This window comes from Cannabis sativa, chromosome 7 (genome assembly GCF_029168945.1).
Source record: "Cannabis sativa cultivar Pink pepper isolate KNU-18-1 chromosome 7, ASM2916894v1, whole genome shotgun sequence".
Classification (NCBI taxonomy): domain Eukaryota; kingdom Viridiplantae; phylum Streptophyta; class Magnoliopsida; order Rosales; family Cannabaceae; genus Cannabis; species Cannabis sativa.
Genome location: NC_083607.1, coordinates 6,755,974 through 6,778,734, shown reverse-complemented (window position 1 = coordinate 6,778,734; position 22,761 = coordinate 6,755,974). Strand labels below are relative to the sequence as shown.

The window sequence follows — 22,761 nt, the reverse complement described above, 5'->3', positions numbered from 1 at the left end:
AATACAACATCACTCAAGAATCTTACACCATTATAATGGGTAAGTTGTATTTTAAGCATTTTGTTTGACTTTATGTAGTTTAAAATTGTTATATGTGTGTTTATTGTTGGAACTGCTGTTTTTTGGTCTGAAATTGTTGAGATCTGGCAGATCTGGTTTTCAGTCGAATTCTGGGTTTTCCAGAGTTATCGATGATATGTCGATGGTTTGTCGATGATAACAAAGGGGAAGGTCAGTGACGACCATTATCGACGTTATGTCGACATAATGTCGACATGTTGTCGACATCATGCAACCAACATGGTATTTACTATTTGTCGACAGTTGTCGACAGAATGTCGACAACATGCATTTTTCTTTTATTTAGATGTTGTCGATACTTTGTCGACATGATGTCGACAAAATATCGACGCAATGGAAAAAAACCGTGAATTAAACATAAACATAACATAACATTAAAATTAAAAAACATAAAAAAAACATAACATAAGAAAACATAAAAAACAGAAAACATAACATAAAAAAACATAAAAAAACATAAAAAAAACAGAAAATAAAGTTCATAAAAAAAAAAAAACAAACATTAAATAAAACTCCCCACAAGCCATAACATAAGAAATTATTTTTTTTAAAATTCTTTGGCTTGTGGGTGAGCCTTGCAATACTTGCATAATGTTCCAGGCTTCACCGGTTTACCGTTGAAGATGCCTAGTTTGCAACGACGGCATCCTTCGGGGAACCCTGGTGGTGGAGCCGGCCATACACCAGTTTTGCAAAATTCTCTTTCAAGTTGCATGAACCTGAACTCGTTACGATTTCGTTCTCTTTCGAAAGCTCGATCGGCGTCCAAAACTTTCTGCATTGCAGGAGTAATTATGCCAACATCAGGCTCCTGCTTCAGCTCTTCAGGAGTTAGGATGGGGAATTTGTCGTTCTTTCTTGGGGCCATATTTAGAACTTAAGAGAATAAGAGAAATTTTTAAGAGTAAGAGAGAAGTAGAAGACAAGAGCACTTATGAATAAGAAAGGGATTTGCTTTTATAGAGCAGTAAACATGTTGGGAACGTATGAAAATTTAATGGTCATTAAATGCGTAACTGTACAGGGAAAACGCATGAAATGGTGTATTTGTCGACTGAATGTCGATAGTATGTCGACATGATGTCGACAACATGCCAATTTAGTGTCACTGCTAACACATTTGTCGACGCCATGTCGACTTCATGTCGATATGTTGTCGATAGGACACGTGTCTGACATGCAACGTTTCAGTTGGGAAGGGTTGTTGGGAACGTAGGTAAAATTTATTAACATTAAATGTGCAACCGTTTTTAATTGTCGATTGAATGTCGATGGTATGTCGATATTATGTCGATGGAGAGCATGCTTGGTGTGGTTGTCGACTGTATGTCGATAATATGTCGACGCAATGTCGACAATCAGTGCCCTAATTTCTGATGTTGTGCTTCTCGACATTATGTCTATTGATATCGATGGGATGTCGATTTTTATTTTTTTTTGGCTGTTTTTTCCTTTACTCACCTTGTTTTTTTGGTTTGCAATTGCAGGAGACAAAGTGTTCCTTGTTGTATCGTACGATGGTGTTTGGTTATGTGAGAATTATAATTGGATCTACAAAGCAAATAGCAGCTTGACGTTGACAGTTACAACCGAGACAACCCTACAAGAACTGCGACAAATTTTATATGAAGAGTTGGAAGTTGATCCGGTAGCGTATGATTTAAAGTTGGAGATTTGTTCCTTGTACATGAAGGGAAAAATGGTTGCGCCAGAGGTTATTAAGAGAGAACGCCAACTGAGAACGTTTTTAGAGATGAGGGCAACAATGTCAAATACAGAGTTTATGCCATTATTCGTGACCAAGGTGAGAAAAGTTGGGAATTCGGAGCCTACGCCGCCTACTAATCCTCTCCCTCGGAGTGTGGTAGGGTCTTGCGTTCCCGAAACAGATGTTGGGATTGGTGTGAATGAGGAGGTTCCGGCCAATTTAGAGGTTCCGACCAATTTTGATGTTCCGACCAATGTAGGGCAAGAACAAGAAGCGACAGGATTTCATCAGTTTGAAGAGTTCGATACACCCTTCTACAATAACGATCCTATTGTAGATTTGAATATGGATGATGAGCATGATTTAGCAGTCGATGAACCCGTAGCGGGACCATTGTTGAGGTTAGAGTGTGTACCGAGTAACCAAGGTACACAGCGAGAACGACAACCTCGTAGTGAAAATCGCACTACACCTGGAACTAGCAGTAGTCGACCAGGCGGGCGAAGAACATGCTCGTCATGCAACGTTCTCAACGTTCTCCTCTTTTGAAGTTTGTACCAAGTTCAAAGCTCCCATGTGGACAAAGGAAGATATAATGGAAAATCATGAGCTAACTACTTGTTTACAAAGTAAGGAAGAAGGGGTGATAGAGCTTGGTAATTTTTATGAAAACAAGGAAGAACTGAGACAAGTTGTGGGTAGGTTTGCCCTTAATAACAATTTCGAGTGGATGATGAAGAAGTCATCCCCTGATGTGTTGTACGTTACATGCAAGGCTCCAGATTGTAAATGGAGATTGAGGGGGAGGAAGAAGATGCATTCTGACAACTTTGAGGTCACTGTATTTCACAATGAACACACATGTAACTTGAATGCGAGACGTTCAGATCGCCGTCAAGCAGCACCATGGGTAGTTGGCCACCTTATTAAGGGGAAGTACACCCAAGACGGAACTAAGTACAAGGCTAAAGACATACAGAGGGACATGTTTGACAACTACGGTATCAGTATGAGTTATGTGAAGGCGTGGAGGTGCAGGGAGATGGGACTTACGTATGCTAGGGGTACGCCTGAGTTTTCATACATGAAGCTTCCTGGGTACTTGTACATGCTGGAACAGAAGAATCCAGGTACCATTACTGACTTGTACTTAGAGGATGAGCGGTTCAAGTACTGTTTTATATCACTCGGTGCATGTAGAAGGGGCTTTTCTTTTTGTGGTCCTGTTTTGAGTATCGATGGCACCTTCTTGAAGACGAAGTACGGCGGTATAATGTTAGTTGCTGTGGCATACGATGCGAACAACCAATTGTTGCCGGTTGCTTATGGTATCGTTGACAGTGAGAATAACGACTCCTGGACGTATTTCTTACGAAGTTGAGGGTAGCAATTGGCGTGGTTGAGAACTTAGTGTTTGTGTCGGATAGGCATCAAAGCATTGATCATGCCGTTGAACTCGTTTTTCCCGAAGCGATCCACTGTGCATGCTATCACAACATTGTTATGAACGTGAACGCCAAATTCAAGACTGATGCTTTTCACAACCAAATATATAATGTTGCTTACGCATGGTCGAAGACCGAATGCGATAGAGAGTTCGAGAAGCTTAGAAAGATGAATCGGTCATTCTGCATATGTGGAGAGTATAGGGTTTGAGAAGTGGGCTCACCCTTATTGTTTGGGCGATAGATACAACATCATGACGAGCAACGCCGCCGAAAGCTTCAATAGTGTCACGAAGAGTTCGGGAAATATCCAATAACTACTTTGGTTGAATTTATCGTGTTCACACTCCAATCGTGGTTCGCCGATCGCCTCGAAAATGCCGACAAATGTGCCACCCCTTTGGCCACGCTCTTCGAAAAAAACTTGGCAAAAATTCATGAAAATGCAAGGTACGGGCGCGTCCAACGAAATGGAGCCAATTTGTATAACGTTGGTAGGGGACCTAACGGTGAAAGAGGTGGTGATGTGAATCTAGTTGAAAGAACATGCACCTGCGGCGTGTTCACGTTATTGAAACTCCCTTGCCTTCATGCATGTGCCGCGGCATTGAAAACGAACACAAGTGTGTACACACTTTGCTCACCTTATTATTCAAAAGAAACGTGGAGGAAGATTTACGATGATACCATCAATCTCGCTGGTGACGAGGATGATTGGGTTCTCCCAGAACACATCAAGAATATGAAAGTTGGGGTACCTGTGGAAAAGAAGCCTGTAGGTCGTCCAAGAAAAAGCAACGCCGGAAGAAGACGGGAGAACCGTTTCCCGTCCGGTGATAAAAAGGTTCCGTACCACGAAGGCAGCCGCCGTGGCGGTTCGTGCCACAACAGAGCAACATGCAAAGCCCGCATCTGAGGCGTCTTGTACGTATTCGTTGGGAAATTTGATATATTGTAATGATGCATATTTTGTCATAGTTATTTTTGCTGAGGTTGAATATTTTTCAAATATTTTAATTATTTTTAGGTTTAATAGTTATTTTTGTTGAATAATGTTGATATTTTATATTTGAAACCACGTATAATTATCAAAATTTGAACGAAAAGAAAATCTATATATACATAACTGTAATGTTAATTACACAAAATATACAATGTCCCAATAATTACACATATAATCACTGACATTTTGGTAAAATAAATCAACACACCACCGTTGACGAAACATGGCTATCGGTGCGGCGTCACATCGGTCAATCCACGCCGCATCATGAGATGCTCCACCTACTAAATGCAATACACGCCACAATCACCACTAAATGCAAAATAAAATATAAAGTCAGTCTAACGTAAAACATATTTTAATACTATAGTACTTTTTTATCGCTATGTGCACAGTTGCCGACTTCGGAACTAAGTCGTGAGTGGCTCGAGTCGCGTGCATTTTTGGAAGCACCGTGATGTCACAGGTTAGCTAACGCCATGATCCGGTTGTTATGTGGAAATTCCGGTTGCAAGGAGTAGCGAGGGCGGCGGTTACGCCCAAACCTTCATGATGGGTTCCAAGGCGGTCCAATGACGGACGCCGGAATCACGGTCGTAGACATTAATTTTCCACGGCTCTATGTCGACTTCAACGCGTGACCCGGTGCCTTGCCGTGGGAAGGTTCGAACGAAGTAAATAAACTCGTTACCCCTCCATCTCTCAAAGACTTGGGACCGTAATTACGGAGAACAACGAAACAATTAACAAACCATAATAATCTTCCCAAACAATTAACATTTAAAATCTTACTAAAACAATACCTTATGAGCCCCGTGCGGTAGTCCGGGATATAATCCTCCCATTTAAAGTTTTTCCTCGGACCCTTGTGGCTCGTCCATGCACCGCCGATCATGGCGGTCACGAATGTGGAGAGAATGATACCCTTTCCGAGGAAATGTCGGTGGATAGTCGGTGCGTCGCCTCCTCAAAGCATATGCATTGCCGCATCTATATGCCGCATATAAAGGGAAATGTCAGTTAGACAAAAAAATATCTTAATTGCACATAAAGTTGTAAAGTGAAGTAATATTATAAAATACTTTACTTACGTCATCTGTAAGCCATTCCTTTGGTGTGAGCATTATCCAAAAGAATCCTGGACCGTAATCACCACTTCTCAAATCCCGAAGTCGGTGGTTCGGAATGAGTCCAACACACCACTTTCGGAAAGTGGTTAACAATTTCTCATCCAGGTGGCTCCGGGGGATCAAAAGTTGAAGATGGCCTATGTCTCCTCTTCATCTCCGTATAGTCACCGAACCATACGGGAGGCTTTCTCTTCCTCTTCCGACTCTTAACCACCGCAGGTTGTGCCTCTATGGACGTAATCTCACCCCGTGACTCGGTGTCATGTACATGGATAAGAGGTTGTGCCTCGATCGGAGTCGCCGGAGCTCCCTCATAAGGATCGTAATCGTCGGGGAAGACCTCATCCTCTTCTACCGGGGGTGAAGCGGTGGTGGTGGGGTAGATGGATCCGCCGGGGCCTCCGTGCCGAAGCCGTCGTTGGCGGACGATTCAACATGGCCAATATGTGTCCGAGCCGCTCCATAATTACGTTCGACCACCCTTCGGCTCTACATGGCTGGTCTCGTATGCCTTCTTCGGCTCGACATGAGCGGCATACGGACACCGAGTGTCGGCCTCGATCCTATCCAACCGAGCCACTAAATCGGTGTACTCGGCACCCCGAACGCCCGATGAAGATGGTGCACCGGGCCGAGGTTCCGAACCGGGCTCCGAAAAAATATATATCAAAAAAATACGGTAAGCAAACGATAATTCCACAATGTAACAAATATCACAAAACAAAAATAATAAAAAATAAAGACATAAAAAAAAGTTCCAAAAATTGGTACCTGAGTGTCTCTTTCCTGAGTGTACGGGACCCGAGTCTACGGTACCCGACTACGCCTCGGCCTCTCGTGTCATCCACAACATCATCAACCAGGTTCTCCACACCATCGTAAGATATTGTCCTCACAAATGCCTCCTCCTCCGTCCGTGGAAGTAGCCCCTTCACCACTTCCAGTTACGTTTATGGTTTAAAAAATATTAAAATAAAACCATTTAGCATTTATTACAAGCATTTATGTTAAATAATTATTCAGAACATAAGTGAAAATCATACCCGTCTAGAAAATAATGCGCTGACGTCTTTCTTCCCAATATCGCCTTTGCTCGTCCAGCTAAGCATCCTGGGGAACCGAATCCCGTGGTTCGTGCCATACCTCTTGCCAACCTCCAAAATGGCCTCGTACGCCCAATATTGGACTGCAGGTGCGAAGCCATATGCTGTGTATTTGCACTCGTGCTGAACATCCGAACTCAGCTTCTTCTCGTAGTTGGCCTTCTGTTTCAACATGTCTTTCTGAAGCGAGTGCATGAGTCTGGCGAATGAGTGCTTCCCCCAAGGAATCCGGAAGAAGAACTCGAGGTCTTCCACATATCTAAGTATGTGAGGCGTGATCAGCGCGTTGGCCTCGTGGCCCAGAAGCACTGACTCCACAAACAAGCACAAGCCGAGCTTGTACAAGTCTTCCGGGTTCTGGCAGTTTGTGAACTGAAGTTGGAGTGCTTCTGTCTTCACACTATCAGACCGGTTGAAATATTTGTTGATCAATCGGTCTGACCCCGAGCGCGCGACCTGCGCAGCCTTCTCCTCTTCTGTTGGCCCCGAGGAGAAGTCCAAACCCGTAATGAGTGAAAACTCCAGCACCCCGAATCGGACCTCCTTCCGACCAACATAAAACCTCATCCTCAACTCCTCCTGAGCATCCACTTTCATTTTGTGGAGCATCAGCTGGTGAAATAACACCGAGGAGAATGTCAGTGGTACGGCATTCCAGAAGCTCCCGAAACGGCTTTCCTTCGCCGTGTTATTAAGGTTGAACTCCTCAAACCGAGCTTTGATTTTTGCAAAAATTCCAGTGCCCCTATATGTGACGCGGCCAGTGAAATGCTCGGGTGCTGGAATAATGAGTTTGGGAGCCATCTGAAAAATCAAAGACCAAACAAATTTAAATGTCAAAAAAGTTAAGAAATGTCGACATAACATCGACATCATGTCGACATTCTGTCGACATTATCAAAAGCATATGCAACACAACACTAATATGTCGACAAAAAATATCGACATCCTGTCGACATTCAATCGACAATACAAACATAAATTCAATCAAATAACAATTACACAACATATCGACATACTGTCGACATACAGTCGACATTCAGTCGACAATGCAAACATAAATTCAATCAAATAACAATTACACAACATATCGACATACTGTCGACATACAGTCGACATTCAGTCGACAATGCAAACATAAATTCAATCAAATAACAATTACACAACATATCGACATACTGTCGACGTACAGTCGACATTCAGTCGACAATACAACCTAACAATCAACGAGTTAGTTTAATCGACATACCATCGACATACTGTCGACAAATCGTCGACAATATAGGGCAGAAATATACTTTAACTACTATGTCGACATCCTATCGACATACAAGCGATATCCTATCGACATACAAATTACAGCAAAATTCAAACAACACCCAATCTATCGACATCCTATCGACATCCTATCGATATGTCATCGACAACTCTGTAATATACACAGATTTCATTGCAACACTAACATCTACAACCTAAAGATCACAAAAGCTACAAAAAAATCCACTAATCTGAACAACATGCAATAATTGGCATCCAAATCTATGAAAAATGTATTTTTTCAAAAAAAAAAATCTTACCTTTGACTGTATTTTTGCTCGTGGGTGGTGACGGCGGTTTCTCCTCGTGGTGGCGACGGCAGTTTCTCCTCGTGGTGGTGACGGCAGTTTCTCCTCGGTTCGTCGATTGGGTTCGTGGGTTTGGTTCGTGGGGTTGGGTTCGTGGGTGGTCGACGGCGGCGTGGGTTTGTTGGTTTCGTGGTCGACGTCGTGGGTACGTTGGTCTGGTTCGTGTGGGTTCGTGAAGAGAGCGAGAGAGAGGGAAAGTCTTTGAGCGAGAGAGAGGGAAAGTCAGAGAGCCAGAGAGAGAGGGAAAGTCAGAGAGATAGTGAAAATTTAATTTTAGGGGTATTTTAGGAACTTTTTCAAATTAGAGGAATCAATTTGTTCAAAAAATTAATGAGTCTAAATTTTGATATTGAGTATTTTATTAGGGCCAAAATATGAAATTTCCCTTTATTTATTCACAAGTCACACTTGGAAATGCTAACAGATTGAGTATGGTTAAGATATGCTTATTTCACAATCCTACTCTGTGAAAAAAATAAAATTATTTATACTCTACTTTATTATTTTATTATTTCTTACAATTAGGGTACGAATATTACCATAATAGATATAGGGTGCCCATAGGGTATAGGATACCATGGGTAACTCTACCTTAAAATTCTTTAAGAAAATTTAAAAAAAAAAAAAAAACCAATAAAATTATGTTTTAAAAAGGACATAAGAGATAACAAATATATATGTAGGCTTTGAATAGTGTCCAATCCATGTACTTTTAATGAACGGTAGAGGTTAATCTCAGATTTGGCCAATTGACAGCAAAATCGTATTTATCACTGATGCTTGTTACGTGTCATACAATAAGAACATAAAAGTAAATTAGACACGAGATTTTATAGAAGTTCGCCTCCCTTAGTTAGTGGGTAATGACCTACTCCTCTTTTAGTTGTATTGCTACCAGAGATAATACTACTCAGATCATTAGTGTTGTGGAATTAATCTGCAGTAGCTCTCTTATATGATTACAATATATGAATCAAGTACGCGAATCTCAAGTGAGAGAGAGAGAGAGAGAGAGAGAGAGAGAGAGAGCGAGAGAGAGAGAGAGAGAGAGAGAGAGAGAGAGAGAGAGAGAGAGAGAGAGAGAGAGAGAGAGAGAGTCCTAAGGCGTGTAGAAGAGAGGGAGAGAGAGAATTAAGGTTTCAGACTTAGAGAATTAGGGTTAGGCTAATGCTACTTTTATAGTAGAGCTTACATCCCTAATATTCATTAAAAATATGTAAATAGAGCTATATTTACACAATTAATTAATAAACTTTAAATGACTAAATTATCCCTTGAAAATAGGGAAGTTTTTGATATATTCTCCCTATTTTCGTGGCCTATCAAGGCCCAATTCACTACTTAACTTAGAGTCCTATCAAGTAAAAGCTGGTCAGCCATGCAGGCTGGCCAATCACATTCCTGCCAGGGTCTGGCCGGCCATGTTCCTGCTAAGGTCTAGTAGGTCATGTTCTTGTCAGCTTTGGCAAGTGTTGACCAACCTTCGTAGGTGGTGGCCAGCCTATGTACAACTTTTCCTTGTACAGGTCAGGTTTCCTTAATCAAACGGGGCCTTCCTTGGTCTAAAAGTCACCTTTGGCGGCCAACTTGTGCTCAAACCCTAGCCGACCATATAAGTTCATCCAAGTCGGCCTATATACTCCCTTTGATTTTTCTTTGGCTTACTAACAACGACAATATACTAGACTATCACAATTTGAAGTATTATTTGTTTACTTTATTAATTAACTACTTATGAAATTATTGCTAATTTAAAATTTTTAATTTAAAATAATAAAATACCTTTAGATAGAGTTCCTACTATTGGTTACCTCCAAACATATACAAATAAGTGTCTACTATTACACTTAACTACTTAGAGCACACAGAAGAATCAAAAGTATAGGGTTAGACCCTCCCACGCGGTCAAAATATCCATATGTACACCACCAAGGTTAGGACTGTGCTCCAACTCACCCAACCATCTACTTATTTATAGCTTTACCTGCAGCAAAAGACAAGTTGTGAGCTACAACTCAGTAAGTAGAGTTCTGCATGTATGTGACATTATGAAAATACGATTCAAAGTATGATTGTGAATTTAGAATATTAATTTTCTTTTATCTCTTTGACCTCTAAACTGGTACACATTGTTCGGTTAAGCATGAGCCTGCAGGGCTTGCTGAGCTATAAAATCCCATGGACTCTCCTCTGGCTAGCCATCTCTCGTCACAGGAGGGCACATACTAACCTTACTCCTTCATTGCCCCGTCGAGCTCAAGAATTAAGGTGGCCCCTAACTGTAACACTATAGTACTCATATAAATGGAGGAGAGAAAGACGGTAACATGGCATGTTATCTCATGGATAACTCTGACCTGGCCCACTCTATTGGGCTGCCACTATGAGCCATAAAGACCTCCGTCTGAAACTACAACTTTTCTCTATTGCTTCCCGAAATAGTGGCACTTCAACCTTTCTTTGATTTCTTATATCTTATCTTTCACTTATGGTGCTTAGAATAAAATCTTATCAAGCAATTCATAAGACTTTGAGCTTTTCTCAAAAATCATGCATGGTCTCATAATATGTGTTTCTATTTATATCTCTACATATCATGCATGAAATGCTACGCTGAAATATTAATAAATTTGCAACTAAGAGGAGGATAAATAACATAAAACAAATTGTCATAAAACATAAAATTCTTATATTATAATTGTGTACTTTACTTACCTACATCCGAGCTTTACGAATTCTTATTAGTGAAATACTCTTTGCTCAAGATATGAGTGATTCGACCCTAATAGTTGTCAAATTATAGATTTAATTATTAGTTACCTTTCTTCTCTTTATTCCTAACTATCTCAAATAAAATGGATCTATAAGTATAACCAAGTCAAATAAAATAGTTTAAGCATGCACTCAACGCAAGTAACAAAATCCCAACCATTGAGTGTTCAACTGATTTTTCAATCAATAATTATTCTTGAGATATTCATGGCATAACAAATTTCTATTTCACTGTAGCTTTGTAGGATATCAATCCATATATATAAAAAATAATATAATCTATACTTGGTGTATTAGTATAAATTCCATATATACCTGTGATACATCCTCATACAAGTACGACAACAAGGTAAACTCACCATTTAATAAAATTTATAATCCACACAATCAAGTAATTAGTATCAACCATGACTATAATATAATAATTTCACTAAAAAAATATTACAGTACACAAGTAAAGGCCAAGGCCAAGGGTATTATCAATCTCAATGATCATCTCACTAAAATATATGAGTTGTCCAAAAGGGCCAAAACTATCCATTATCTCACCAAATTTATGGAAGACTAGTATTTTTTTTATACTCTAAGTAAGCATTAAGGTTGTTCCCAAGTGTCTAATTCATATATCATTTCAAAATAATTATTCCAACTAATGAAAGCAAGCATAGTAATAATATCGAGGTATAACTCAAACAATCATTTATAACTCAAAGAATATCACAAGAAAATATTATCTTATACTATTGAATGAGAATTTTACCTATTAATCTCCTTGAACACCGGAGTCTAGGTGCATGTTTGACATCATAACTAAAAAACTGTTTTTTGTTTTTAAAAACAAAAAATTATTTTTAAAAACAATTTGGCTTGTTTGGCCTTGCTTTTTAAAAACAGTTTTTAGAAAATAAAATTACAAAAAACAAGAATTTTGAAAACAACAAAATGTTGTTTTCTGTTTTAAAAACCAATTCACTTTTGGTCCATATTATTTTTAAAAATCACTAACCAAATGTGACTTGTGTTTTAAAAACTTCAAAAATTATTTTTTGTTCTCATTTCTAAAAACAATTTTTTAAAACAAAAAACTGAAAACAATATCAATCATGCTCTAGTGTTCCTTAACTAAATGTTTCTTGTTATGTGTTATTTTGAAGAGAGAGGGACTACTTCATCTCGAGCAAGATAGTCAAATGACTCTCTATTAAATATCTAAACAATGTGGGGAAGTCGGTGGAACTATTTTTAAAAATGCAAATTGTCAAATAATAAAAAAAAATTAACATAATAATAATATTTATAAAGACAACATTATCGTTTAATAATAAATAATGAGATTTCATAATTTTACTATTTAATTATTTTTTTTACTAGCCACTCTAAAATGTAATGCCCATCACATAATAGCACATATCTCTTGTATTATCTCATATCATTGAGCACACATAGTATTTGACTGACGAATAACTTTTAAAATATTAATCATCATAATAAAATCAGTATAAAAGTTCTCAAATATTTATTTTCTATGTCAAGTGCATTCCATATAATAATATGCACCTATTAAATAATGTAGTGTCATGCAAATCATGCAATCATGCAATGTTGGCTCTCTTGCATAATTAAGAAACTTAAATACCATATAACAAACTCCCGATCTTATATAAATTTCATCCTCGAAATTTTCTTACCCAAATAAATCTGGATATCTGATTCTAATATCATCTTCCCGTTCCCATATGTAGCTTCTTCCACTGTAAAGTTTCTCCACAAAACCTTTACTAGTGAAATCTTTTTGTTTCTAAGCTCTTTTTCTCTTTTATCAAGAATTTGTAATGGGCCTTTCTTCATAAGTCAAGTCTTGTTCCAACTCTAATGGTTCATAACTGAGCACGTGTGAAGAGTCTGAAACATATTTTCTTAACATAGAAATGTGAAATACATTGTGTACCCTTGACAATGTTGGTGGTAATGCCAGTCTATATGCTACCTTTCCCACCTTCTCAAGCACTTCAAAGGGGCCAATGAATCGTGAACTTAGTTTTCCTCTCTTTCCAAATCTCATTACTCCCTTCAGATGTGCTACCTTGAGAAATACTTTATCTCCAATTGAGAAATCAATATCTCTTCGTTTTTTTGTCTGCATAGCTCTTTTGTCTGCTTTGAGCTGTAAGCATTCTTCTTCTTATTTTCTCTATTGCCTCTGTCGTTCTTCTAACTATTTCTGGGCCAAGATATCTTCTTTCTCCCATTTCATCCCAATGAACTGGAGATCTACATTTTCTACCGTACAAGACTTCGTATGGTGTTGTACCAATGGTTGCCTGAAAGCTATTATTGTAAGAAAATTCTATGAGAGGTAGGTACTTATTCCATGAACCTGGAAAATCTAGAATACAAGCTCTAAGCATATCTTCCAATGTTTGGATGGTTCTTTCACTTTTCCCATCTGTTTGAGGGTGAAAGGTTGTACTGAAAATTAATCTAGTTCCCATGGCCTTCTGTAAACTTTTCCAGAAATTTGAGGTGAATCGGACATCTCGATTTCAAATAATGGATATAGGCACTCCATGTAATCTAACAATCTCCTGCACATACAACTTAGCAAGTTGATCCATAGTATATGTCATACGTATTGGTAGAAAGTGTGCTGATTTTGTGAGTCGATCTACTATAACCCAAATGGCATCATGTTGCTTAGAAGTCTTTGGCAATCCATCTACAAAATCCATAGTAATCTCCTCCCATTTCCATTATGGTATTTGTATGGGTTGTAGCAAACCAGCTGGCCTTTGGTGCTCTATCTTCACTTGTTGACATGTCAAACACTTTGCCACAAACTCTACCACATCCTTCTTCATTTTTGGCCACCAATAATGCATTTTTAAAATCATTATACATTTTTGTCGTACCTGGATGTAGCGAATATGGTGTAGTATGAGCTTCTGTAAGAATTTCTTTCTTCAATTCATCATTGTTGGGGATACACAACCTTCCTTTGAACTTTAGGCTTCCATTAACTGAAATCTCAAAATTTGTTTTCTTCCCACCTTCCACTGCACTTTTCTCCTTGATTAAATCAGGATCTTCAAGTTGACCTTGTTTGATTCTTTCTAGTAATGTAGACTGTAGACTCATTGCATTTAATCTTCTTGTAATAATCTCAATCTCTGACCTACATATATCTTCTTGATTCCTGATGCTTTAATACCTAATGCAATTGATCCTGATGCGATTTACTTAGTTAAATATGTCTTTAGATCTTATGTGGCATGGCCAAAATATCTTGTTCTTTTAGACGGTGAGAAAATTAAAAAATATACACCAAAGAAAAAAAGAACCAATACAAAACAACCCCAGCCAATTCTACCCAAAACACAACCACAGCCACAACAAGAGACTAGTTTAGCTTCTTCAAGCTCTAGTGCAAGGCCACCACAAAATTCACAAAAAGTAACCTTCATAGATGTTCCCTCAAATCTAAAAGCTATGTGGAATGATATTATGAAAAAATCTGAATCATTTATGATTAGTGTGCTTGTGAACGAACACATGTTTGATATTAAAGAGCATAACATAGCAGTGATTAAAGAAGATGTTCAGTTTATGGTATCTTTTAGTAAAATCACAGCTGCTTGCATATCACTATATATGAGGTACGTACTTTACAATATAATAACTATTTTCTTTCTTATTTTATATTTTTAAAATATTGTGATAATTGTAAATCATGTACATGTAGGTTTTTTTATACAATACTTGTGGAGAATGAAAGAATGCATTTATTTACATTTTTTGAGCCTCAACTTTTAGCTGCAATACTAGGGAGAACACCTGATGATAAAGCTAGAGATCTTGCAAAAAGATTTGGAGAAATTATACCAGGACAAGTACTCATGGCAGCCTTTAATGATGGGTAAGAAAATATATTCTAAACTTATATATATATATATCAATTAATGTAACTATATAATTTTACTTTTTTTTTTTTTTTATAAACTAAATATTTTATACTTAGGAGACATTGGATGCTCTTGTTGATTGACGTATCTAAAGAGATAGTATACTTTTTTGATCCCCTTGGAGGCTACATTCCTCAAGATTGTAAGAATGTTGTAGGAATGTAAGTATATAAATTATAAATTTTGAATTTATCATCATAATAATTAAATTAATATTCATTTAATTTTTATTATTTGATATAGTGCATTTCAGTTGCATAACTTAACAAAGGGCAAAAGAATGAAACAAGATTCATTACAATGTATAATGTTAAGGTAAAATTTGCATACTTTATTTTTTTATTTAAGTTTATTATTAACTTAGTAATATCTAACGATTTCTATTTATTATTTGATATTCATGTAGTGTCCTCAACAACAAGATTTAAAAACATGTGGCTTTTACGTTTGCACCATGATGAGAGATCTTGTGTTTGAACCTCAACCAAGTAGTTATATAAAATCAAAGGTATATTTTTTATTTTATTTAAGAGATTAAAAATTTCATGATTCCAAGTATGTGAAATCTCATGTATTTATAGTATATTAAATCTCTTAGTACTTATAATTTTTTTTTTTTATAGTGTAATAATCAGGAATTTTACTCAAAGGATTAACTAAATGTGGTTCGACGTGAGTGGGCAACACATTTTGAACAATTTTAAAATTTAGGGAGTTAAAGTTTAAAATTTATATGTGCATACTTTGAACTATATTGTTGTAATTAATTTTCTTTAAATAGATTTGTAATTGTTATTTGTACTAACTGTTGAGTTTGTAAATTTTAAATTAATGTAGGTTACGTTTTTTTTTTCTTTCTTACGACTTTGTGGCATTTGGTTAATTATTTATTATGGTATTTATTGATAATAAGAATATACTCATATAACAACACTAGTCATATAAGTGTTGCTAGTTGTCTAACTAGAAAAATTAATAAAGCAACACTTAAAATAAAAATGTTGCTATAAATAAGTTTTAAAAAGTTAAGTATGGTAACATTCTTAATAAAAATGTTCCCAAATATTATATAATAGAAAAAGATTAAGCAACACTTTTAAAAGTAGTGTTACAATTAATTATTTTTAAAGCATTAAATATTATCATAAGGCAACACTTATATAAGTGTTGTCTTATATACTAGATTTTTAGCAACAGTCTAGGAGACAACACTTTTATAAGTGTTGCCTTTTAATTTTTTTAGTTAAAAAAAAGTGTTGTTAGAAGTTTATTTTGTAGTAGTGAACCCTCCTGATCCGGTTGGAATAGTAAGAATTGGTGCTGAAATTAATTGTTGTTTTAGTTCTTGAAGGCTCTTTTCACAAGTATCTGCCCATTCATACTTATGGTTCTTCCTTGTAAGTTGTGTCAGTGGCTATTTCTACTCGGGTTGACTGCCACACCTAAAATCATAATTAAGGTAAGGCTAGTATAACCCACACACACATATATATATATGTACATGTTTATGTTTGCTAGATGTATGGCATATCAGTTAGAATAATAGTTGGTGTATATATGATTGCATCTTGATATCGTGAATATATATGTTTGGCAATTTAGAAAGTATGAACCAATGTTATCAACACTAGTACACCAGAGTACTGAGTTCATGTGGTATTATGATTGGGTATACTTCTAAAAGTATGAACTATTGCTACCAACACTAGTATGCTAGAGTACTGAGTGCATGTAATATTATGGCTAGTTGTACTTATAGTATGGATTGATGCTACCAACACTAGTACGACTAGAGTATTGAGTGTATATGGTATTATGATCAATCATACTATGGTCAAGAACATTCAAGACTCAGTTATACGTGTTTGACATGGTTTATGACTTGTTGATAGGTGTATGAGTACTTAGCCGTAAGTTGGTTATATGTTTATATTTTATGTTTTTCTTATTAAGTCTGTCGACTCACATATGCTATATTATGTACAGGTAAAGGCAAAGCTATTGTTGAACGATAGTGAGTTTGGAGCTGGATGAAGATTATACATATCGAGATAGTTCGACCTAGAGTATTAGATCTTCGAGATAGTTAGGGCTGACAATTTTGTAGTCGCTGTGCGACATCTTTTGATTATGTACAGTTGAAAAATGTAGATACGAATCCTGAATTTTATAAATGTAATGCATATTATGTTTATTTATTAAAGTTTAAATTTTATCACTTCTTTTGATAAATTTTTTGATTTGCAAAGGTTGCACAGTATTTATGAAAAGTATTGTAACACGCCTAAACTAGAAGGGTGTTATAATTTGGATGGGATCAAGAACTGAGCATGGTCTCTAACAGACCCAAAGTGCTGGGCAGGGTCCCTAACGGATCAAAAATCTAATTTTCTTAATTCAAAGTTACATTCTTCGTGTTCTTCAAACCCTGAAGGTCAATATCTCAAAACAAAGCGCAAGATTCAATCTTTTTCATGAAAGAGTGATACGTTATGTATCCTAAAGCTATTGAACGGATCACAGTGCATAAAGCCTACTCTAAAGTATGAAAATCAAGAAGTTTAAAAAGCTTGAAACTCAACAATAACTTACCAACTAAAAAGATGCAGGCAAGATTGTCCTAGTCCGCACGACGAGTGTAGGTTTTGAGAAAGTTAAATTCCACGAAGAACTCAGGCTCGCAAGGCTTCGGTTTCTATGAAGTTCTTGAGAGATTTTTTTTGTTCAAAAAGGAAATCTTGAAAAATAAATGAGAAGTGAGAGATTATAAAAAAAAAAAATGAGACACTTATATAGTTTCTGGAAAATTATTTTCCCGAAAAAACTTAATTTGGAGTTAATGTCACAAAAATAGGCATGCATGGGAAAGAGAATGCCAAGAGTTTCAACATGAGAAAGTGTGCAGCCATCACACGATTTCCCACATTGATCGACATAAAAACTGGTCACTGTCATAAAATCACGCCAGTTGAAGAGACTTATATTTGGCCATGCGAATTTGCACGATAAAAGGCATCACAATACCAGACAGATTTTAAAGTCACTACCCAAATAGACGTTTAGACAGGGACTTGGGGGAAAATTTTATCCCAATTTTTGTCCAACTGACGTGGCACCTCCACGCGGTAAAGAGCAAAAAAATACGTTAGAGACAGGACAACACTAATCGGCCAGGTTAGTGTCGTGGAACCTTCCATCATTTAAGATCACATGGTTGCACGGTACATCATATAAATTGAACTTAGAACCTTATGTGTGCAGCAGCTTATTGAAAAATTATATGATGTAGGGATAATTGAAAAATTAAATCCTTACACTTGAAAATCTGCACCTCCTGAAACGACGACCTGGGTTTGCCTCTGTGTTCGATGTTCTTGAAATCCACGGGATACCACAGTAGCAATTTTGAGGTTCCCTTTCATGGTTTGAACCACCAGCTACTCTCAACCTTCTATTATTGACACCAGAACTACTGTACGAACCTTCCCCATCCATTCTTCTCAACCTTCGTCCAAGCTTCGTTGTTGTTAAGCTTCGTCCATCATCGTCGTTCTTAAACCTTCGACCTAGGGATTTAGGGATTTAGGTTTGATTTAAGGCTTCGTGTTTTCAGTGTGTTCGTTTTTAGTTCTGAAATGAATATTTTTTTTTTTGAAATGTTTTCAGGTTTGTTTAATTAATTTGTTTTATTTATTTTTTTAGGTTTTATTAATTTTTTTTACTTAATACTTTTATATTTTAGGGGAAAATTAAAAATAAAATGGGGATTAAATCTTGTGCGTCAACATGTCCCGTTAGTCTCACTAACGGACTGAGTATGAACGGACAAACAACTTTGTCCACCTTGGGTATTTTCACCGCCAATTTTTGAGGTTGAGAACTAATCGGCATCAACCTCAAGTTTTTGGGGACTTTTGCCGCAATTATCCCATATCTTTATACACTTGTATATAATTCAAATTGTTCATAAATTTCCGTAATGGAACAAACATAAACTCATAACATATTCCTTTGGAATATCCAATTCTCTGTCAATTGTTTTGTTTGTTTCATTAATGGGTCCTACCCAAATAATGCAGGCCAATTACTTTAATATGTTTAATTATTATATTAGGAGAGATGGTATATGTTAATAATTATTTTGTTGAAATTTAGCATATGCTAGCAAATATTTGATGTCAAATGATTCGTGTAACAATAAGTCACATGCCTCCAAATTTGGTAAGTGAACAAACAAAACAAATTGTTTAAATTCAAAATTGAGTTTTCATCAAAAGAAACTAAGAAATTCAAAATTGAGTTTTCATCAAAAGAAACTAAGGAAGAAAAAAAAAAAGGTTGGTTGTCTTTAAGTGCTGATTTTTTAGGTTTATATACAAAACAATTTGATATCATTATAATTTTTAATATTGAGATCATACACCAAAGATATTTTGTGTAAAGCAGTGTATAATTTTAATATTTATTTTAAAGTAGTGTCAATCAAATCAAGTTAGTGAAGTGTATTTAGTTTTGTATACGTTATATTTATTAATAGGAAATTTAAGATAAGCACCCCTTGAAGATGTAGTTTGATTAATATAGTCTAAATGATTTTATACTTTTATGATTTTTTATACAATGTGTATAAAATATAATTTTTTTAAAAAATATATTATTTTATGGAAAATGGCTCAAAGAAAAAAAAAATATGAAAAAGATAGTTTAGAATAATCGTAACTACTAACTAGTAGCTTCAATTGTTTTCCCTATATTTTTTTAAAAAACCTAAATTTTTGCCATAAAAACTATCAAAATTAAAATTTTCCTTTAATTAATTAATCTATAAGGTCAGTAGTGTGTAATATAATATAGCTATTAATGGAATTCCCATTTCTCCAAACAAGAGCAATTAAATGCTCTTTTCCACGAGAAATAGGGATTCTATTACTGATTATATTATGTCATCCCTTAAAAATAGGTTTCATGCACATAAAATGAAAATAAAATGTACAAATGACAACATGAATTAGAAACATGTGAATATAGGATTTATTTATTTATTTATTTATTTTGAAAAAGAAAACTTAGAAACATGTAAATATTAGTTGGGCTATTTATAAAAATAAAGGAATTTACATTCATGAGATTTTAAAAGTTGTTCACTTAAATATGGTATTTTTAAATTTGACTAATTTATATGATATTTTTTTTTTTAAATATTTTTATTGTATTTGATATGTCATATATATATGTAAATTAGGTTTTTAAAGCTCATATTTAATGTTTTTATTTATTTTTAAGCAGATTTATAGAATAATTTTTACTATTTTTACGAACACCTCTGTTTTACTGTAATACCTCTATTTTACTGTAATGAGGTTGCTTTTTTTTTTTTTTTATTGGGTTGTCTTTTTTTTTTTTTTATTATTATCAATTTTACTTTTATATTCAAAACCAGTTTTCTGATGAAAAAACTAATTTCTTGATGAAGAAATAAGAAACTAGTTTCTTGATGAAGGATCATTGGTGATTGATTTTGATCGCATAAGAAACTAAGAAATTTGAATCGCATGAGAGAGAGGAAAAAATCTTGTGTGGTTGGAGAGAGTAGTTTGATTTTTGTGTTTTTTTTCGAGCAACTCTGTTTTACTGTGATGTGGTTACTTCATTTTTTATTGTGTTTTGTCTTTTTTTTTTTATTATAAGTTTGTCATATTATCTTTTTATAGAGTCAACACTGGATTTATAAGTTTTTTTTATTATAAATTTTACTTTTACATAATCAAAACCAATTTCTTGATGAAACAACCAATTTCTTGATGAAAAAATCAATTTCTTGATGAATGATCTTTGATGATTGATTTTGATTGCATGAGAAACTAAGCAATTTAAATTGCATGAGAGCAACAAATATTGTATGGCTGGAGAGAGCGTGATCCTATTTTGAAAAATTAATCATCTTTTTAAATATTTTTTATGGCATTTTCAATTTAAATGCCCATACGTTTAGTTAGTTTGGTTATAAAATGTCATATTTAGTGGCATTAACTTTACATGCCATATTTTCCCAATTTTACAAAAATACTGAATTTGGATTAATACTTTTCAATTTTACTGCCACACGGCAGATGTTACATTTATACTGTCCTCCCTTTTTTTTTCTTTTATACTGTAAATACCAAAAAAAAAAAAAAGTATGAGACCTCTATCTTTCACAACCACAGACAGAATCACTACAACAATACCAGGACAACCGGAAACAACCATTAATTCCGACAATATTGAGCAAAAACAGTGAAATTGACATCAAATAAATAATCATGAAAAAACAACTGTAAAACAATTAACACTAAAACAATCAAACAAAACAAAAGAAAAAAATGATTTAAAAAAACAAACAATTTGCTGCAGAGCCTCAACACCAGATGCAAAATCAACTATATTTGCAAGTTCATTCCTAGAAAATCATAATAAAAAAAACTACTAAAACAACACCGAAACAACACAAAAACAAATGAAACAAATATAACCACTTAGAAAAATATAAAAGAACTACACACCTCAAAACTCTTTTGTCAGTGAGCTCGTTAAATGTATTTATAAGAGAACCAGAATAAAAAAACTACAAAAATAACCAAAGAGAACGAAGAAGAAATGTATTTATAGCCTTCATCTTCCACACCCACGGACAGAACCACCACAACAACACGACAATACCCAGAAAATAACTATTAATTCCAGCGAGATGGAGCAAGAGCAGTGAAATCGACGTCAAATAAATAAATCAAGAAAAACAACACTAAAACAAATAAAAAATGATTAAAAAATTAACTATCTTATGCACATCCTCAATACTAGATGCACTATATTTCCAAGAAAGTTCTGGAAAATTAGAACAAAAAAAAAATCACACTAACTCTTATATTTTCTAAAAACGTGACTAAGAACTTCAAAAAAAAAAATAAAAGAAAAATGAAAAGAAGATGAAGAAAAAGAACTAAATAAGAAAAGAAATAAAAAATTTATATGTTAATGGAGAAAAATAGGGAGAACTTGAGGAAGTAGAGAGTGAAAAAAAAGGAAGAAGATGATGAATAGTAAGAGAGAATAATGGGGAAGTGAGATTAAATGAAAGAAATGGGTATTAATTTAGGGTATCATATTTTTATCATCAATTTTAATTAAAAGAAAATTAAAAAAAGAAATATGTCACTAAAGTGACAACACAAGTTACATCACACTTTTATATCATTTAAAATATAATATAATTTTAATTAAAAGAAAAAAAATAATAATAAAAAATCTACCACTCCCACACGTTTTTTACTTTTGTTTAGTTTATATCTTTATATATTAAAAATGTCTATCTAACGGCATTTCTTGGTTTAACAGAATATACCTTAAAAATAAAAGAATATTCTGTTAAATTTAACGATGTTAATTGGTTTGATCTCCCGTTAATAAATAAACCCAATAATTAAACCCAAAAAATTAAACAATCTTTTTTTTTTAAATTAAAAAAAATCATGTTAGCCACATATCTCTCTAACAAACCGTATAGCAGCTATAGCTTTGCACTCAGGTATTAGGTTTTTCCAAGAAGTCTATTTTTATAAAACAAATAATAAAAAATAATTTACACCAACACAATCTTTTTTTTTTTAACCATTTCTCCCCCTCTCAAAACATATTATCTGCAGCATCGCCATATAGTCACCTATTCATCTCTACGTTGGAGCTTATCAAAAATCTCGTAGCCATCGCCTGTTCGTTACCAAGTATCACTCTCCATCACTCTCTCTTACATGTATTGAACTATGATTCAATTTCATACTCGTAAGGCATTTAATGTTTATTAATTTTTCGTTGAATATGTTTTGCTTCCTTAATGGAAGAAAATCATGTATGGGTTAGCTTTAAGTAGCTAAAAAAATCTTCAAATCTGAACCTCTA

At 35.0% G+C, this 22,761-nt stretch overlaps 1 protein-coding gene across 1 annotated transcript; it reads left to right on the top strand.

Annotated features, from left to right (window-relative positions):
- The first annotated feature begins 14,353 nt into the window (after nucleotides 1-14,353).
- On the top strand, nucleotides 14,354-14,991 carry LOC133039596 (uncharacterized). Its single transcript, XM_061118492.1, has 3 exons — nucleotides 14,354-14,520; nucleotides 14,607-14,780; nucleotides 14,883-14,991. The coding sequence occupies exons 1-3, from the start codon at nucleotides 14,354-14,356 to the stop codon at nucleotides 14,989-14,991; spliced, it is 450 nt and encodes a 149-aa protein (XP_060974475.1).
- Nucleotides 14,992-22,761: the final 7,770 nt, after the last annotated feature.

Bases quoted from the DNA above. Each gene is read 5' to 3' on its own strand.
- LOC133039596 (XM_061118492.1), top strand. From the start codon at position 14,354: ATGTGGAATGATATTATGAAAAAATCTGAATCATTTATGATTAGTGTG. The intron at 14,521-14,606 runs GTACGTACTTTA...ATGTACATGTAG, and splicing joins TGCATATCACTATATATGAG to GTTTTTTTATACAATACTTG. The intron at 14,781-14,882 runs GTAAGAAAATAT...TTTTATACTTAG, and splicing joins ATGGCAGCCTTTAATGATGG to GAGACATTGGATGCTCTTGT.